At 43.7% G+C, this 19036-nt stretch overlaps 1 protein-coding gene across 1 annotated transcript in view; it reads right to left on the bottom strand.

Annotated features, from left to right (window-relative positions):
* The window catches only part of LOC126268114 (dual specificity tyrosine-phosphorylation-regulated kinase 4-like), a 413129-nt gene extending 394329 nt beyond the window's left edge, over positions 1-18800 (bottom strand). The window contains exon 1 of the mRNA XM_049973636.1: positions 18546-18800. Within this exon, the coding sequence (XP_049829593.1) occupies positions 18546-18800 (255 nt within the window). The remainder of the gene's footprint in view (positions 1-18545) is intronic.
* Between the last annotated feature and the right edge of the window lie 236 nt (positions 18801-19036).

Raw genomic sequence — 19036 nt, 5'->3', positions numbered from 1 at the left:
GTAAGAAAAAAACTGAGTTAACAGATCAACAAACAGCTTAAAAGGGTGTCTTTCGACGTCCGCCACGATCAGATGCAACGAACAACATGAAATTATAAAAAAAAGTTTAAAAAGTGGTCAGCGCGACAGCTTGTCAATCCTAAGGGCCCGGATTCGGTTCCCGACTTGGTCGGAAGTTTTCTCCGCTCAGGGACTGGGTGTTGTGTTGTCCTAACCACCATCATTTCAACCCCATCGACGCGCAAGTCTCCCTAGTGGCGTCAAATCGAAAGACTTACCCCAGGCGAGCGGTCTACCCGACGGGAGGCCCTCGTCACACATTATTACTTCCTCGAGTGCATATTTCTGTTCCAAACCTGTCGTATTTCGGCTTCTCGGCCAGGTCCTTCAGTTTGTGCGCCCCTTTTGGAACCGCCCTGTGCAGTCCTCCCACAAGCAGTACTGCTCCTCGCACCACGCCGGCCGCGGTGGTCTCGCGGTTCTAGGCGCGCAGTCCGGAACCGTGCGACTGCTACGGTCGCAGGTTCGAATCCTGCCTCGGGCATGGATGTGTATGATGTCATTAGGTTAATTAGTTTTAAATAGTTCTAAGTTCTAGGGGACTAATGACCACAGCAGTTGAGTCCCATAGTGCTCAGAGCCATTTGAACCATTTTTTTCCTCGCACCACAGCTACACGCGCGCTGACGAGCTATAGGTTGGGAAGCAGCTGTGTGTCGCGCTGCAGGCGGCTGGAGAGACTTGTTGCGCTGAGTCAGCAGTCAGCAGCGCGCTGCCTGCCTGCCCTCTGCCAGCGCCGGAAGCGCCTCCCGGCTGCCTGCACGTGGCCGACCGCGCGACACGTGGCTCTGCCGGGTAGCATTCATCTCAGGCTAGCTTAGGAGAACCCTACGTCATAGTGACGTAACGCTACGTCATCGTGACGTAAATAACCTAAATCGACTAAATGAGTACGTATACTGGAGCATATACTGTATTCAAACGTTATGAATCACCTCGAAGGGAACGATCTATTGATACGTAATCAGCATGGTTTCAGAAAATATCGTTCTTTTCTTGTGCAGCACAGCTAGCTCTTTATTCGCACGAAGTAATGGCCGCTATCGACAGGGGATCTCAAGTTGATTCCGTATTTCTAGATTTCCGGAAAGCTTTTGACACCGTTCCTCACAAGCGACTTCTAATCAAGCTGCGGGCCTATGGGGTATCGTCTCAGTTGTGCGACTGGATTCGTGATTTCCTGTCAGGAAGGTCGCAGTTCGTAGTAATACACGGCAAATCATCGAGTAAAACTGAAGTGATATCAGGTGTTCCCCAGGGAAGCGTCCTGGGACCTCTTCTGTTCCTGATCTGTATAAATGACCTGGGTGACAATCTGAGCAGTTCTCTTAGGTTGTTCGCTGATGATGCTGTAATTTACCGTCTAGTAAGGTCATCCGAAGACCAGTATCAGTTGCAAAGCGATTTAGAAAAGATTACTGTATGGTGTGACAGGTGTCAGTTAACGCTAAATAACGAAAAGTGTGAGGTGGTCCACATGAGTTCCAAAAGAAATCCGTTGGAATTCGATTACTATCATTACTAGATAAATAGTACAATTCTCGAGGCTGTCAATTCAACTGAATACCTGGGTGTTAAAATTACTTAGAAGATGCAACAAGTCCACTAAAGAGACAGCTTACACTACACTTGTTCGTCCTCTATTAGAATATTGCCTCGCGGTGTGGGATACTTACCAGGTGGGATTGACGGAGGACATCGAAAGGGTGCAAAAAAGGGCAGCTCGTTTTGTATTATCACGTAATAGGGGAGAGAGTGTGGCAGATATGATACGCGAGTTGGGATGGAAGTCATTAAATCAAAGACGTTTTTCGTCGCGGCGAGATCTATTTACAAAATTTCAGTCACCAACTTTCTCTTCCGAATGCGAAAATATTTTGTTGAGCCCAACCTACATAGGTAGGAATGATCATCAAAATAAAATAAGAGAAATCAGAGCTCGAACAGAAAGGTTTGTGTGTTCGTTTTTCCCGCGCGCTGTTCGGGAGTGGAATGGTAGAGAGATAGTATGATTGTGGTTCGATGAAACCTTTGCCTAGCACTTAAATGTGAATTGAAGAGTAATCATGTAGATGTAGATATCGATCTTTGCAGTTGTACCGATAACGTCAAAGCTAAATGTAAATACATGTGTACAAACGAAGTGCCAGGAGTTGTGTGATATGCTCATCCCAGCTGAATGAATTGTTAAATGTAATTCCAACAATTTGTTGGAATTACATTTAACAATTCATTTCAACGATTTGCGATATTATTGTGTATTTCATGAACATAATTAATGTCTGAGCGAAGGAGCCATAACGAAAAAAAAAAAAGACTTGTCATTCTTTTTAAATCCGATGAACCGTGCATAAACCGTGTGGACAGAAAAGTGAAGTAATTAATTATTAAGCTGCAATCCAAAGAATGTGGGATGTTATTGTGTGTTTCGTGAACGTAACGAATATCTGAATGAAGGAATCATAAACATAACGAAAGTTAAAAAAGTGCTAGTCACGTTTTCAATCCGATTAATATTGAATAAATCATGTGGATAAAAACGTGAAATAGGAAGAAATTAAAGTGTTCCGTGTTTTTGTAAAATACAATGAATGGTACATAATTCACGTAGGCAGAAACGTTAAACTGAGAAATTCTTAAGGTAATTCCGAATGTTGTAGAAACATTAAACCATCTAGGTCCATTAAATTTTGCCTTCGTGTTGTAAATCAACTATGAAAGATAGTGAGCCGGTGGGTGTGGCCGAGCGGTTCTAGGCGCTACAATGTGGAACCGTGCGACCGCTACGTCGCAGGTTCGTTTCCTGCCAAGTGCATGGATGTGTGTGATGTCCTTAGGTTTAAGTAGTTCTGAGTTATAGGGGACTGATGACCTCAGAAGTTAAGTCCCATAGTGCTCAGAGCCAAAGATAGTGAAATCTTTTAGACTATCTTCATGGATCTGCTCGAAACTTCTCTCATCTCCGTTAGGGCCCACGTACACACTAGCAACACCGGACAATAGGACAATGAAAGCACATAAACAAATAACAATGCAGATTCAAGACGCACACAACAGTCGATATATGCAGAATGCACACAACAGTCGATAAAACAACTCGTGAAACTCATGATGACGCGTGCCTACGTCACTATGACGTAGGGCTCTCCTAACCTAGCGTGAGATGAACGCTACCCGGCTCTGCCTAGCCACGGGAACAGAGCTCCAAACACGCTTCTGACCGAAACATTGTTTCCAACCAAGCGCGCAACACCTTTCCATCTCGTTCGTGTCTCCTTTAGCACTAGCGGCAATCATCTCCCAGTATTAGCGCCGTCTACGACGCTCAACCTGACGGCAACCATTACACACTGTGTTTCCCAACTATGTGCTACGCTATATCCAGCGAAGAGGATGTGCTACTACGTTACTAGCACACCGGATCACGTAATATTCATAATTAATTGTGGCCATACTGGATACGTTTGGGGTTTTTTTTAGTTTAACATAACGCAGCGCGTTTCGAGCATGTTCTGCCCATCTTTAGACGTTTATGCATACACAAAATTATTTAAAAATAAACTGTCTTAAACTATATTGACATAGGACTTTTTGCTTATTGTTCGCTGCTGAAGGGGCTGTTGAGGTATTAATATTAAAATTAAAGATACAGCCAACCTTTGAAATTCGAAGATTACCTTGAAATATTGCAACAAACAGGAAAATGTGAAACAACGGATATTATGGAAGAAACGGAAATTTTCATTCATACGACAAAATGTGGCGTTCTTAATGGGATAACCGAATTCGAAAACTGAAAATCCTTCGGTAGTCTTAAACCAGTTCCCAGGCAAATGATGCGAAACAAACGATGGCCGCATTGTCAGTGTCGTGAATATCGCTGTAAAATGCGATAATCGTCATCCATCCACGCTACAAGACCGCCATATTGTATTAAGTGTACAGTGTCTACAGGCACATAGAAAAATTTCTGCAGTGAATTACGTCGAAAGACAATGACATAATAAATAGTACAAAGAGTAAAGTTATACAGTATCCCCGCCATTATACCAAGGATGAAATAAGATGCTTTGGGACGCCAGTATCGTAAGCGCAGAACTGACATCCAGAAAAGTGTATCACACGACTTCAGCAACATAATACCTGTCGCAAAACTATCTGCATCCCACAAAAGCTGTGGTGGCTTCAATTGGGGCGCAGCCCCGAATGCTCCCGAAACAAGGTAGGTAAGCAGGTAACGGGACCGAATCCTCCCAAACTGACACACTGCACGTTGTATTATAGACAATAATATAATTATCTCTGCCATGTTCTTTACCTCCTTCCCCGTCCCCTCCCATGTTTTAAACAAAAAATATTGATTCACTTATGCACGCTTTGCGCGTGACCTTGAGCGGGACTTAGTCACTTGCGCTGTGTCAGCTGGACTTTTAATATCTTAATAAGATAAAAGATAAAACTTTTAAACATAAAATATACCCGAACATTTTTTTACATCTTTTACTGTAACTTCATATGCTTTCCTTTGCCTGCTTGGAGTATTCAAAACGTTTAGAACTGCTACTTGCTTCAAACGGGAGGATTCGGTCCCATCGTTTTTCAGACCCTTGCGGGCTTGGGAGGATTGGGTACCATTTTTCTGACCGCGGGAGGATTCGGGGCTGCATCCGTCAATTGTAATAAACAACGACACACAGCTGCACATAAACAAAAAACATCACTGGACATCACTTTCTAGGCAATCACTGCCCTTCCCTCTCACTCCAAATATCCAGTCCCACCAGCAGCTAACAGCAGTTCAAAACAATTCATTTTCAAGTAACAATTTTCTATATGAATAAACGCCTGAAGATGATCAGAACTTGTTCGAAACGCGTTGCGTTATATTAAATTAAACACCAGGTAAATAAAAGTAGCATAAAATACCAATATAATAAGGTATCATTCACGCTGTCTGTTACTATGGAGAAACAGGCAACTGCATCAATAGATTTTCCGTAGGGCTACAGAAGTCTCACGTGACGCTACGACGTCAGCTGATCTACACGCGTCACGGAAGTGGTAACACTGCTTTTTCTGTGAAGCGTTTTATGCAAGGTTTGTCGCCTATTTGCAGAAGTCGGCTCAGCCGAAGCGCTGCAAGACGAATGTGTTCGTTTCATAGCCTACCCTACTGTGGGTGAAGGTTTGCTGTGATTTCTCCAGAGAAATTTTTCCTCGAGTATTCAATCGATGAGTGCAGATTACCTCGCATAACTCTACAAACGAAGTTCATTCTTACTGTAGGGATACTTCTTACAATTGAATGCGGAATAAATAAATGAGATCAATGAAAAATATCACTTATAACAATTTCTCTGGAGTTTCAAAGTATACTGTATTGTGCTGAAACCTTTCTGATAAGATGTTGGATTTATGCATTCGCATAGTTTACTCAGTCGTTTTCCTTCATGCCGCGTATTTACTCTCTGCTCCGCACTTCGTATTATATGTGCGGATATAACATTTGAAATATTGATTAGTTTATTGACAATTATTAAATAAAGAATAAACAATAGTTGATTATCAGATTCGGATTGCTATTGACTACCACGTCCTACAGAAAATTGGACACTACAGCAGTTTTGGTAATTTATTTCGCGATTGTTAACCACTTCCCAGTAAGGCCGTAGTGATCCTCTCTCGTTCCTGCTTGTTAGACGCTAGCAACAGTACAAATAAATAATTAAAAAAAGATTTCTTACGTCATTTGAGTAATGACTCAAATACTCGCCAGTACAAGCAGACGGAGGCAGAACAGTCGTCTTTGTTGGACGAATACAAAGTATAGCAGACGTCCTGGGAATTACATTTTACGACAGCGGAATCAGGAAGAACACGCTGCTCTTCTTTTTTTCCTAGCTTAAGTGACATGATTCTATCCGGTTTTGGAATTCGGACGAATTTAAAGCAGCCATTTGCTTCTAAGAAAAAGATATGTGCCACCAAAGCAAATTCTGTGTACTAAAAACTTGCTGTTACTCTTCATTTTTTGGCAAAGCCTTGCAAATTTATTCCACATATGCAGTGATGAGCCCACACATTGCGTTCACTTACTTAATAGCTTGTTAATCCACCGTTGCGAAGCAATAAAGTAACGATTCTGAATGCTATAGATTCGACAATCCGTCAGTAGGTTATGTTGTCTAGGCATAGGTCACGCAACTTCCGTAAACAAAGGCCACTGGCTTGTGATCTCGGATCTGGCGCGCAATAGCGTCGCAGATGGGCTCCATCGGGTACAGATCAGGAGAAGCTGATGGCCAAGACATCATCGAGACTTTGCTATCATCTACACCTGTATCTACAAGTACGTCGATACTCTGCAAATCACATTTAAGTGCCTGGCAGAGGGTTCATCGAACCACCTTCACAATTTTCTATCTCGTATAGCGCGCGGAAAGAAAGAACAACTATATCTCTCCCTTCGAGCTCTGATTTCACTTATTTTATCGTCGTGATCGTTACTCCCCATGTAGGTCGGTTGTCAACAAAATATTTTTGCATTCGGAAGAGAAAGTAGGTGATGGAATTCCGTGAGAACATTCCGTCGCAACGAAAAACGTCCTTCTTTTAATGATTTCCAGCCCAAATCCTGTATCATTTCTGTGACACTCACATATTTCGCAATAATACAAAACGTGCTACATTTCTTTGAACGTTTTCGATGTACTCCGTCGGTCCTACCTGGTAAGGATCCCACACCGCGCAGCTGTATTCTAAAAGAGGACGGACAAGCGTAGTGTAGGCAGTCTCCTTAGCAGGTCTGTTAAATTTTCTGTGTCCTGCCAATAAAACGCAGCCTTTTGTTAGCCTTCTCCACACCATTTTCTATGTGTCCTTTCCAATTTAAGTTGTTCGTAATTGTAATAACTAAGTATTTAATTGAATTTACGGCTTTTAGATTAGACTGATTTATTGTGTAACCGAAGTTTAACGCGTTCCTATTCGCACTCATGTAGATGACCTCGCACCTTTCGTTATTTAGGGTCAACTGCCACTTTTCGCACCATTCACATATTTTTTTCTAAATCGTTTTGCAGTTTGTTTTGATCTTCTGATGACTTCATTAGTCGGTAAACAACAGCGTCATCTGCAAACAACCGAAGACGGCTGCGCAGATTGTCTTCCAAATCGTTTGTAGAGATAAGGAACAGCAAAGGGCCTATAACACTACCTTGGGGAACGCCTGAAATCACTTCTGTTTTACTTGATGACTTTCCGTCAGTTACTACGAACTGTGACCTCTCTGACAGGAAATCGCAAATCCAGTCACATAACTGAGACGATATTCCATAAGCACGCAATTTTACTACTAGCCGCTTGTGACGTACAGTGTCGAAAGCCTTCTGGAAATGCAGGAATTCGGAATTGATATGAAATCCCTTGTCAATAGTACTCAGCACTTCATGTGAGTAAGGAGCTAGTCGTGTTTCACAGGAATTATGTTTTCTAAACCCATGTTGACTGTGTGTCAATAGACCGTTTCCTTCGAGGTAATTCATAATGTTCGAACACAATATATGCTCCAAAGTCCTGCTGCATATCGATGTTAACGATATGGGCCTGTAATTTAGTGTGTAGAGACCAGGCACCATGCACCGTTAGGAAAAGAAACCTTAGAATTATTTGTAATTTGAACAGTGAAACAGATATTAATAACGTCGATGTTGTGTTTCATGGAAATAGTTCCACGCCTTTATTAGTTCATTTTCTTGGAATTAAGTAAATTAAGTAATCAATCCCAAATTAGACTACACCGGTGCATTCCACTGAGTTCTAGTTTAAAATGTTCAGCACAATCCTTCTATTTTAATTACTTTGGGAACTTTCAAAAACTGAGGACAAAAAATAACAGACTAAGGACATTTGTTTTCCTCATTCACTTGTAAAGGAATTGAGGACTGAGTACGAAAACTGAGGACTGCCCCGGAAAATAAGATCGTCTAGTGACCTTAGTTTAAATGATTAATAAAAGTGTTAAAGGAGATTCGCATTGTTTTGCCATTGGATGTTGATGGAGGTGGGCGCTTTCGTGTAGACCTATGGTAGTAAAAAAAAGACGGCGCGTCATTTTTCAATTGTCGCCTAGGGCGCAAAACACATAGTAACGAACCTGCATGAGACTGATTATATGAAATAAAATTTGAAATTTTCCCGGCGAATCCTCGTTCGGCTCACCTGAAGATGGCTGGCAGTTGTCCAGCCGAAATATCGTGCGAAGAAGTTTACGACGACCGGCTGCAAGCCCGAAATCTATTTGAACATATATGAAATAAGTTATATAAAAGGTTCTGCTGTTAAGAGTCCTTTATTTCACAGTTTATGCCTACAATTAGTCAAAAAGCACATTGAACATCTCAGTATATGTCAGTAATCCTAAATGTTTCGTACAACAGCCAGCCAGCTAGCTGTATTTCTCTCTGCAGTTGACAAAGGAAGTTCAGCTACATTCAGCTGGAGCAACCACAGAGCCACCTAGCGGGCGCTGTGAGAAGCTACTGCTCCAGCGTTGTAGATGGCGGGCAGTCGCAGAATGTGAGGTCGAAGTTCCACGCTTCGCTCCTAGAGCGCTCTCGCTGTGCAGGCGGCGCGCTGTGGACATTGTGATACTCCCCCGCGCATCATGTATTTTGCCCATTTCACTCTGGCTATGGCTGTAATCTTTGTTTTACAGGGATGTTGTGGTTAAAATACGCGTATCAAGTTTCTGTGCAAAAGAGAAGCGCTGACAGGCTTATCATTTCTGTTGATTTCGTTTCGTGGTTTATTCGTTTCATTCCATCTTGTATGTAAAATTTTAAAACACGAACATATTTACATGAACGAGTAGCACTGTAAAATCGGATGTTTGTCAAGGTCATTGCCAGAACCAAAAGTTCAATGTCCCCGAAGGTTATCAACATTGTTACGCACACCTGCAAAACGAGGGCGGCCTACTCCCCAGCGCTGAATCTCAGCTAGCATTTGTATTTTAATAAACGTTTGAGCCGAAAAGGCAGCGTCCGCCCCACTAAACCATAGGTTTTATCTGATGTGACGCCTGAACTTGTTTTACCACTGATTCTTATGTATCTTAGTAGCACATCTGGTGATAATAATAAACGGTACATTTTCATTTAGGCGATTTTACACGCATAAATTCATCATGGTCGCAGATTCACTTACGGAATTTATATCCTATACCAATGAGTCAGGTCGTGTCCTCAAATGGTCGTGCTTGCAACAACGAACGTGGTATCGGAACACGGTATTGGATTAGTATTGATTTGACTCGCGTGTAAAGAAGTACACTTCAGACAGCATTTACTTTGGACTCTGGTTTTCATTTCGGAGTAATGTTATTTTCAGGTTTATTATTTCACTTTCTGCTTCCCTTGAATGAAAGCCCACATACACTACGTGAACAAAAGTGTCCGGACACCATCATGCAATGCGGAATTGACCACTAGATGTCACGAGAGATGGACCGTCAATAGAACAGGAGGCGAGGAATATTGTGTAATCAGTAGAGAAGCAGCATCAGAATACCTGAGTCAAGGGAACTAGTTATTGGAATTCACCTTAGTAACAAATCCCTCAAGGACATTTCAACCCTTCTAGAGCTGCCTCTTGGCGGTCTGATTGGAAATGCGAAGGAACAACCACAACGTTAAATGCCGTCGTGTGTAGTGCCAACAATGAAGTACATGTCCGCTCCGGGTAGCTGAATGGTCCAGCCTTTTCTTCCCTCCAACGTCCGGGCAACATGGTACCAAGTCGCAAATGAAAAATTCGCCACAAACCATCGTCTTCACGCCATCGGACTAACGGACTCTCCACTCTGCTCCATCTGCCACCTCGTGGATGACGATGTCCATCAACTGACTTGTGCTGCCACCAGTGACGTCTGGAAACTTGCCCGACGGTTCGTTGCCTGTTACCTCCGTGTTCCGCCGGACTTGATTGACCCTGGACTTCTATCCATCCTGAGAATACTTATTTCCCCGCCACCAAAAATCATGAGATTGTATGGGTCAAGGGATGGACCATCACCTACATGTAGAATGATGGCGACAAATCACGCCTTGATTTCTGGCAGTACTTACAAACCGCCCACAGTGAAGTCGAACAGCGACCGCGCTACCGTGCCTTCTTCGCTAATTACCTACACGCGATCTTTACGTCACCCCCGCTCAGTTGGATGGTACCACACGCCGACAGCACTCCCGCCCCCCCTGCTGACATCTGAGACCCTTCGCGCTGCTTTCTACATTGTAACCCACAGTGGAGTAGGCGCATGGACACACGCCTCCTTTCTTTTATGCACTACACCAGAAAACACTGGTTTTTCCCTCACTCCACTGTCTATTGCTTTACACCTCTTAGCTTCCATCAGTATTATTAGTTTTTTTCCCTACACCTTGTTCATAAAAAAAAAAAAATTGCTCACCTTGTACGAGTATCATGTCTTGTGTTATTTTTGCCGGAAGGATGGCATTTTTGTTGTATTTAAGTTTGTACCAATAAAGATCTTTTGTTGATTTACCCTGTTCCTGGTGAAAAAAACATAATAAAAATAATAAAATAAAACAAAAATAAATAAAAAAGCTTCTTTGAGGGAGTGATTCAAGGACGGTGGGGGGGGGGGGGGGGGGGGAGACATTGCGGCCAGGCTCGTGTTCCGACCCCTGCCCGCCTTGTCTTCACCCACTCATAACTGAACATTCTTTAAAAATAAAAAAAAATTAAAAAATGGTCAGCGTGATAGAATGTCAATCCTAAGGGCCCGGGTTCGATTCCCGGCTCGGTCCGAGATTTTCTCCGCTCAGCAACTGCGTGTTGTGTTCTCTTAATCATCATCATTTCCTCTCCATCGACGCGCAAGTCGCCGAAGTGGCGTCAAATCGAAAGACTTACAGCAGGCGAGCGGTCTACCCGACGGTAGGCCCAAGTCGCACGACATTTATTTAATAAAGTACATAGGAGGCTGTGGTAAGGTGCGGCTTATTTTTCGTGGTTAATATGTCTCTACTTACTCTGCTTAGCAAAACGCTAAATACAGAAGGATATGAAGACATTTTCCGGCATTGCGTGGTGCCTGCAGCAGCAAAATAGTTCGGAGGCGATGATTGTTTGCATCACCAAGGTGATGCACCCTGTCATAAAGCAGCATGTATGAGGCACTGCTTTGTGGTCAACAGTATTTCTGAAATGGATTGATCTGCCCAGCGTCCCCGCCTGAAACCAGTAGAAAACGTTTGGTATGAGTCAGAGCGTCGTCGTTGCTCCACATCACAGCGTCCAATATCTCTACGTTCTCTGGTTTCAGCTCCTAAGAAATAATGGGCTGCCGTTCCTCAACATACATCGAGACACCTCAGTGAAAGGATCCCCAGCATAATTCAAGCCGTTATAAGGGCGAAGGGTGGACACATTCCATATTAATATCCACTGATAGGTGTCGGGATACAGTTAATCACACAAGTGTACATTCGCTGATATGCAGACGATGCGACATTGTTTTGAACAATTTACATAACTCGAGCTATACAGGAAACGTAGGGCAAACGTTTTCGTGTCCTCCTAGGGCGAAGAAGTGTTACCCCGGAGCTGTTATCTTACATCTACATCTGCATTTACGTGGACGCTCTGCAAATTACATTTAAGTGCCTGGCAGAGGGTTCATCGAACCACCTTCACAGTTCTCCATTGTTCCAATCTCGTATAGCGCGCGGAAAGAACGAACACCTATATCTTACCGTACGAGCTCTGATTTTCCTTATTTTATCATGGTGATAGTTTCTCCCTATGTAAGTCGGTGTCAACAAAATATTTTCGTATTCAGAGGAGAAAGTTAGTGATTGGAATTTCGTGAGAAGATTCCGCCGCAACGAAAAACGCCTTTGTTTTAATGACGTCCATCCCAAATCCTGTATCATTTCAGTGACACTCTCTATCCTATTTCGCGATAATACAAAACGTGCCGCCCTTCTTTGAACTTTTTCGATGTACTCCGTCAGTCCTATCTGGCAAGGATCCCACACCACGCAGCAGTATTCTAAAATAGGGCGGACAAACGTAGCGTAGGCAGTCTCCTTAGTAGATCTGTTACATTTTCTAAGCGTACTGCCAATAAAACGTAGTCTTTGGTTAGCCTTCCCCACAACATTTTCTACGTGCTCCTTCCAATTTAAGTTGTTTGTAATTTAGTTCCTAGGTATTTAGTTGAATTTACGGCCTTTAAATTTAATTGATTTATCGTGTAACCGAAGTTGAAAGGATTCCTTGTAGCAGTCATGTGGATAACTTCACACTTTTCGTTATTTTGGATCAATTGCCAATTTTCGCGCCATTCGGATATGTTTTCTAAATCGTTTTGCAATTTGTTTTGATCTTCTGAAGACTTTATTAGTCGATAAACTACAACGTCAACTGCAAACATCATAAGAGGGCTGCTCAGATTGTCTCCCAAATCGTGTGACGTCTCTGCCACGAATCCAGTCATATAACTGAGGCGATATTCCATAAACATGCAATTTCACTACAAGCCGCTTGCGGGGTACAGTGTGAAAAGCCTTCCGGAAATCCAGAAATACAGAATCAATATGTAATCTCTTGTCACTTTCATCACATGCATGCTCGTATTCCTAGAGAAAAAGCAGCCGTCTCATAACGAGCCTGTGAATACAATTCGTCTTGTTACTCTTACAGTTATTTCTTCCAAGACGTCTGCGAAGTTGTCCGCTCACAGATGAAACAATATTAAATCCTAAGTTTTTGTATGGAACCCGTGAAAAGTAACTGTTAATGTAACACTACCACTAGAGCATGTCGCCAGATACACGAATGAAACTGAATTTTCAACTCTTATTCAGTAGCTTGATAGGATGTATCAGCTGTCTTCGTATATGTAAATGACCCGTGTCTTACCAGCCAAATCATCCACAATTAATAACGAAGTTTACTCACTGAACGTTTCTTTTAATTTTTGCAGCCTCTATCAGAGCTCTACAACTCCATCAAAAACAGCTGGAAAAGTAAGACATGCTGTAGCTATTTCGTCAAAAATTGAGATGGTGAGTCAGCAACTGTGGAAGAACAGAGGTTAATTCGAACAAATAATAATAATAAAAAGCAGTGATCTGCCACTTTTCGCAATCCTTTTAGTTAAAAACAAATAGCGCCGTTACTGGTTCGGTTGTTGCGAAGTTTTCTTGGCGTGAAACTATGCGTCATATGACACTGTTGACTATTATTGAAGATATTCCTATTCCTCTGAACGAAGATTCAGTGTTGCGGCCACGTGGTTATAAATCCGGCAACATCGAGAGCACGTGACGCCCAAGCTAACTACTGTGGACTGGCGGTTGGCTCCTACCACTTGACATTCTGCAGAAACGTAAATCACACAGTTAATTTACTCTAGTTAGCTGAAGCGCTATCACAGTGGTCGAGAGGTCAACGAGACCACTGGGCCAAACATCGTCCCGCCGACCGATGTCAGACACATCCCAAATGATTTGCATCACTTAAAGTGCTTGTTACTGGAAGACAGCTGTATCCGTATGAGAATATCTGCCAAACTGATTATGTAGGTTAACGGCATGTATAAGGATCTCGTAACAGTCAACACAAGCAACGTGGTCGAACAAACATGCAAGCACAAAGACTGGTCAGTCATACAGAGAAATGGCCACAGTTCACATCTGCTATCTCAAGTGAAGGCAGAGTAAACAGGAAACTCCCAAGAAATTTCAAATTCTGTGCAATTCAGCCAGCAGCCTGACCCACGTGCGTCACCTGTGGCCATGTAGACAGCGACGAGCTTAGTTTCATGTATACAAATTGGAGAGAGCTGTGGGTTTTAATGAAACATAAACTTGAAATTATAGGCTGAAACACTCCAGAAAGCATAACATCTGTTAATATTCTCACTCGTGATGATAAACCGGATTCTACGACCAAAAGAAACGCGACAGGGTACATGACGTTCTTCCTTTTAAAAAGAGAAGCAAATGCCGAGTAACATTTAGTAGGGTATTTAGTGGCTCGCCTCCATCCGTGCAGACTCAAAAAGAAGTATAAAGAGAAAGTACTCTCCACCACACACCGTCATGTGACTTGCGGATTGTGGATGTAGATGTAGATGATACCAAAGTACCGCAAATTTGGTGACAAGACAGAAGTTCTACTTTTAATTTCAATTATATTTGCCTTATATTTTCTCGTTGCATTCCCTCCACTTCATTTTAAATATACTTCCCACGATCAAGAAGATTTAATCTAACACAAATCACCGCACCTCTGTTGGCAAGGAAGAAGATACAAGTAGTCTTAGTCAAATTCACGATAAAAAGAGACTTTAACAACCAGATATGGTTTAGTCCAATGACTTAAGGTGCCACAGTCTTTATCAATAGCAGACGATGCTTTTTTGCGTCACTTAATTTGGCAGAAGATGCCCTCTACGTTAATTCGCTTTCCATTATAGGTACTATATTTAAGTTCATGCGAAGAAAGATTCATTTATATATTTACATTTTCATTTGTTGGCCGACAGTACCACGATCCAAGCGTATCTTCACGCGGAAATACACAATTACTTTGATCGTCTCCTGTTTCATGAATCGGTGTGGCAGAAGACGCTGATTATGTTTAATTACATTACTTTTTATAAGAAGAAATTTTAATCACACTACTTCATAATGAATAAGATTCGATAACTGTATTTTGAATACAAATAAATTAAGAAAAGGAAAGTAAATAAATAAATAGAAAATTGGTCATCGTTGCTGGTTATATACGTGGACGTGCATGGTTGGATCGATGGCGATTACCTCAATTACTTTCTACGGCGGTTAGTTTTCCAATGTAGTCCATGCAGCCTCGTGGTATACGAGAGTCATTAGCGATACTGAAACGCAATCCGCCAAAATATGAGTCAAATAGATAGGCTTACACCAGTCTGGCAGCTACACGACACTTACCTTCAACTAGAGATGCGCTCTATCAAACCTACGGTGCGGTAGTTTTCGCACAGTACATAAATGACGTACTAAATGTCAGCGTTTCCGATAGTATTGGTAGGAAAAAAAAAACACAATTTATTGTGCGTGAGAGAAATTGTGAGGCGACGATGCCTCTTTTTTTGTTTGCCCATGCCGTATATAAATTGCATTTTATGTGCAACAAAAATTAGCTGATCAAGTAATTCCAGCTCTTTTACATAATCATAATAATTACTTTTCAAGGAAGTACAAATTAAGTTCTCAAATACAACATAAATGTATGTAATTTTTGTTGTTACTTTGAACTCAAGAGAAAGTTTATCATGATCAAAAGCAGGAGTTTCAAGTTTTAAGTGTAAAAGTTATTTAAGATTGACACATAAATATGCTTTATATAAGCTCGGCGAAGAACTGAAACGATGTCTGATATGCTTTCGTTTTGAATTTTTTTTAAACTGTACATTATTTTTAAGAAATTGCGATTTCTAGCGCTGTATGATGAATGTGTATTACTTTTTTATTTTTACTACAACATTTCTCTTTTTCACGTTACAAATCAACAATTTTCGAATAAAAACTGAATTAAACAACGACAATTTAAATTTTGTTGTAAGTAGTATTTATTTTTAAGTAACAGGCGATTAATTATATAGAATAACAACGTTCCATAGGTTGCGCGACCCTCTTATACCATCAATCACTTTCTAGACGCTAACTACTTCCAGCTTCTAAAGCATATACGCAAAGAAAGCGATGGAAATGAGGCAACGCCCGATAGGTATGCAACACACTTAGTGTACAGGTCCAAGGCAATCTACACTACTGGCCATTAAAATTGCTACACCAAAACGAAATGCAGATGATAAACGGGTATTCATTGGACAAATATATTATACTAGAACTGACATGTGATTACATTTTCACCCAATTTGGGTGCGTAGATCCTGAGACATCAGTACCCAGAACAACCACCTCCGGCCGTAATAACATCTACATCTACATCCATACTCCGCAAGCCACCTGACGGTATGTGGCGTTGATACGCCTGGGCATTGATATGCCTCAGTCAAACACAGCTTGGATGGCGTGTACAGCTACAGATACCCATGCAGCTTCAACACGATACCACAGTTGTTCAAAAGTAGTGACTGGCGTATTGTGACGAGCCAGTTGCTCGGCCACCATTGACCAGACGTTTTCAATTGGTGAGAGATCTGGAGAATGTGCTGGCCAGGGCAGCAGTCGAACATTTTCTGTATCCAGAAAGGCCTGCTACAGGACCTGCAACATGCGATCGTGCATTATCCTGCAGAAATGTAGTGTTTCGCAGGGATCGAATCGATGGGTAGAGCCACGGTTCGTGATACGTCTGAAATGTAACGTCCACTGTTCAAAGTGCCGTCATTACGAACGAGAGGTGACCGAGACGTGTAACCAATGGCGCCCCATACCATCACGTCGGGTGATGACGAATACAGCCCTCCATTCTGCTGCAAATGTCTCGAACTGTTCGTGCAGATGGTTGTTGTCTTGGAAACGTCCCCATCTGTTGACTGATCGATCGAGACGTGGCTGCACGATACGTTACAACCATGCGGATAACATGTCTGTCATCTCGACTGCTAGTGATACGAGACTGTTGAGATCCAGCACGGCGTTCCATATTACGCTCCTGAACCCACAGATTCCATATTCTGCTAACAGTCATTGGATCTCGACCAACGCGAGCAGCAATGCCGCGATACGATAAACCGAAATCGCGATAGGCTCTAATCCGACCTTTATCAAAAGTCGTAAGCGTGATGGTACACAAATGTCCTCGTTACACGAGGCATGGCAATAACTTTTCACTAGGCAACGTCGGTCAACTGCTGTTTGTGTATGAGAAATCGGTCGGAAACTGTCGCCACCGGCGCCAACCTTGTGTGAATGGTCCGGTACCGGGCGTGAGTCGTGCTTCGGTAGCTCAGTTGGTAGAGCACTTGCCCGCGAGAGGCAAAGGTCCCGAGTTCGAGTCTCGGTCGGGCACACAGTTTTAATCTGCCAGGAAGTTTCAACTTTCCTAATGTTTCTCGCAGTGTTTTGTATGGCATTGTGACCGAGCACTTGAATTACCGAAAATCGTGCGCACCTTGGGTACCGAAAATGTTGACGGATGTGCACAAAACCAAAAGTTTAGACAGTGCACTGACTTTCCTTGAGCGGTACCACAACAACGGTGATGATACATGGGTGGCCTACGTCACACCAGAATCAAAGCAAACAGTCCATAGAAGTTGAGCAAGGACATCGTTTTGCTGCAAGACAATGCCCGTCCGAATGGGGCGAATCAGACCAAAGATCTCATCACATCTTTTCGATGGGAAACTCTAGATCAGGGCTCTCCAAACTAGGGCCCGCGGGCCGAAACCGGCCCGCGAGGGCCGGCAGACCGGCCCGCGTTAGCTGACCGGGCTTCCCCGGTATCCGGCCCGCCAAATATTTGAGGTGGTACCTACACAACAACTGAGTTTCGAGGCCTATCCCGACCAATACACCGTGACATTGTCGGAGCTCTGTCTCTACAAAGCGGAAGGTCATAGTTATACTTGTGGCTACCCACAATAAACCAACAGACCATTCTCCATGTTGTTGTTGTTGTTGTTGTTGTCTTCAGTCCTGAGACTGGTTTGATGCAGCTCTCCATGCTACTCTATCCTGTGCAAGCTGCTTCATCTCCCAGTACCTACTGCAACCTACATCCTTCTGAATTTGCTTAGTGTACTCATCTCTCGGTCTCCCTCTACGATTTTTACCCTCCACGCTGCCCTCCAATGCTAAATTTGTGATCCCTTGATGCCTCAAAACATGTCCTACCAACCGATCCCTTCTTCTAGTCAAGTTGTGCCACAAACTTCTCTTCTCCCCTATCCTATTCAATACCTCCTCATTAGTTATGTGATCTACCCATCTAATCTTCAGCACTCTTCTGTAGCACCACATTTCGAAAGCTTCAATTCTCTTCTTGACCAAACTATTTATCGTCCATGTTTCACTTCCATACATGGCTACACTCCATACAAATACTTTCAGAAACGACTTCCTAACACTTAAACCAATAGTCGATGTTAACAAATTTCTCTTCTTCAGAAACGCTTTTCTTCCCATTGCCAGTCTTCTTCCTGCCGGTTAAATTCCGGGTCTGTAGCACGTCAACTTCGTGGTTTAGCAATTTTAATGGCCAGTAGTGTAGTCTACGATTACTTGCTATAGTCTACAGTAGTTTCGTCACTCCACCTACATCTATAGTTGCACCGAGACTGGAGGAAGGAAAACTTCTTCGGTTTATTTGGAACGCGGAACACGCCGAGAGACTTATAATTTCAGTTTATCGATATCGCGTCGAAGCGCAGCGATGACGTGTTAGTAGTGAGCGTTTGTGGTCGATGTTAGTAGCGAGGCGAGTGGCGTCTGTACCGTGTCGTAGCGGCGGCAGGAGCAGTCGCGGCACGCGAGCAGCCGCAGCGGGGGCGGTGGGGGCGGTACGGGCGGCGGCACCGGCGACGACAGCTCGAGCGAGTCTGACGAGCTGGTGTTGGAGGCGTGCTGGCGCGTGGCGCCGCGGGCCGGCCGCAGGAAGTCGTCCAGCAGGTAGAAGGACTGCGGCTGCGCCTGCGCGGGGGCGGCGGCGGCGGCGGCGGCGGGGGCGGGCGCCTGCTGCTGGAGGCGCATCAGCGCGCCCAGGCTGCGCCAGCGCCGGCCGCCGCCCCCGGAGGCGGAGGCGGAGGAAGAGGCGGGCGCGGCGGGCGGCGGCTGCTGGTCCTTGCGGTGGCGGCGCCACCACGCGGGCGGCGACAGCAGGCTGGCGCTCTTCCGCACCGCGGCGGCGGCGGCGGCGGCCGGGGAAGGCTCGTCGTCCTCCTCTTCGAGCAGCGGCGGCGCGCGCCGCGTCACGAAGCCGTAGTCGG

The sequence above is a fragment of the Schistocerca gregaria genome, chromosome 4 (genome assembly GCF_023897955.1).
Source record: "Schistocerca gregaria isolate iqSchGreg1 chromosome 4, iqSchGreg1.2, whole genome shotgun sequence".
Taxonomy (NCBI): domain Eukaryota; kingdom Metazoa; phylum Arthropoda; class Insecta; order Orthoptera; family Acrididae; genus Schistocerca; species Schistocerca gregaria.
This window is presented reverse-complemented; position numbering and strand designations above follow the sequence as displayed.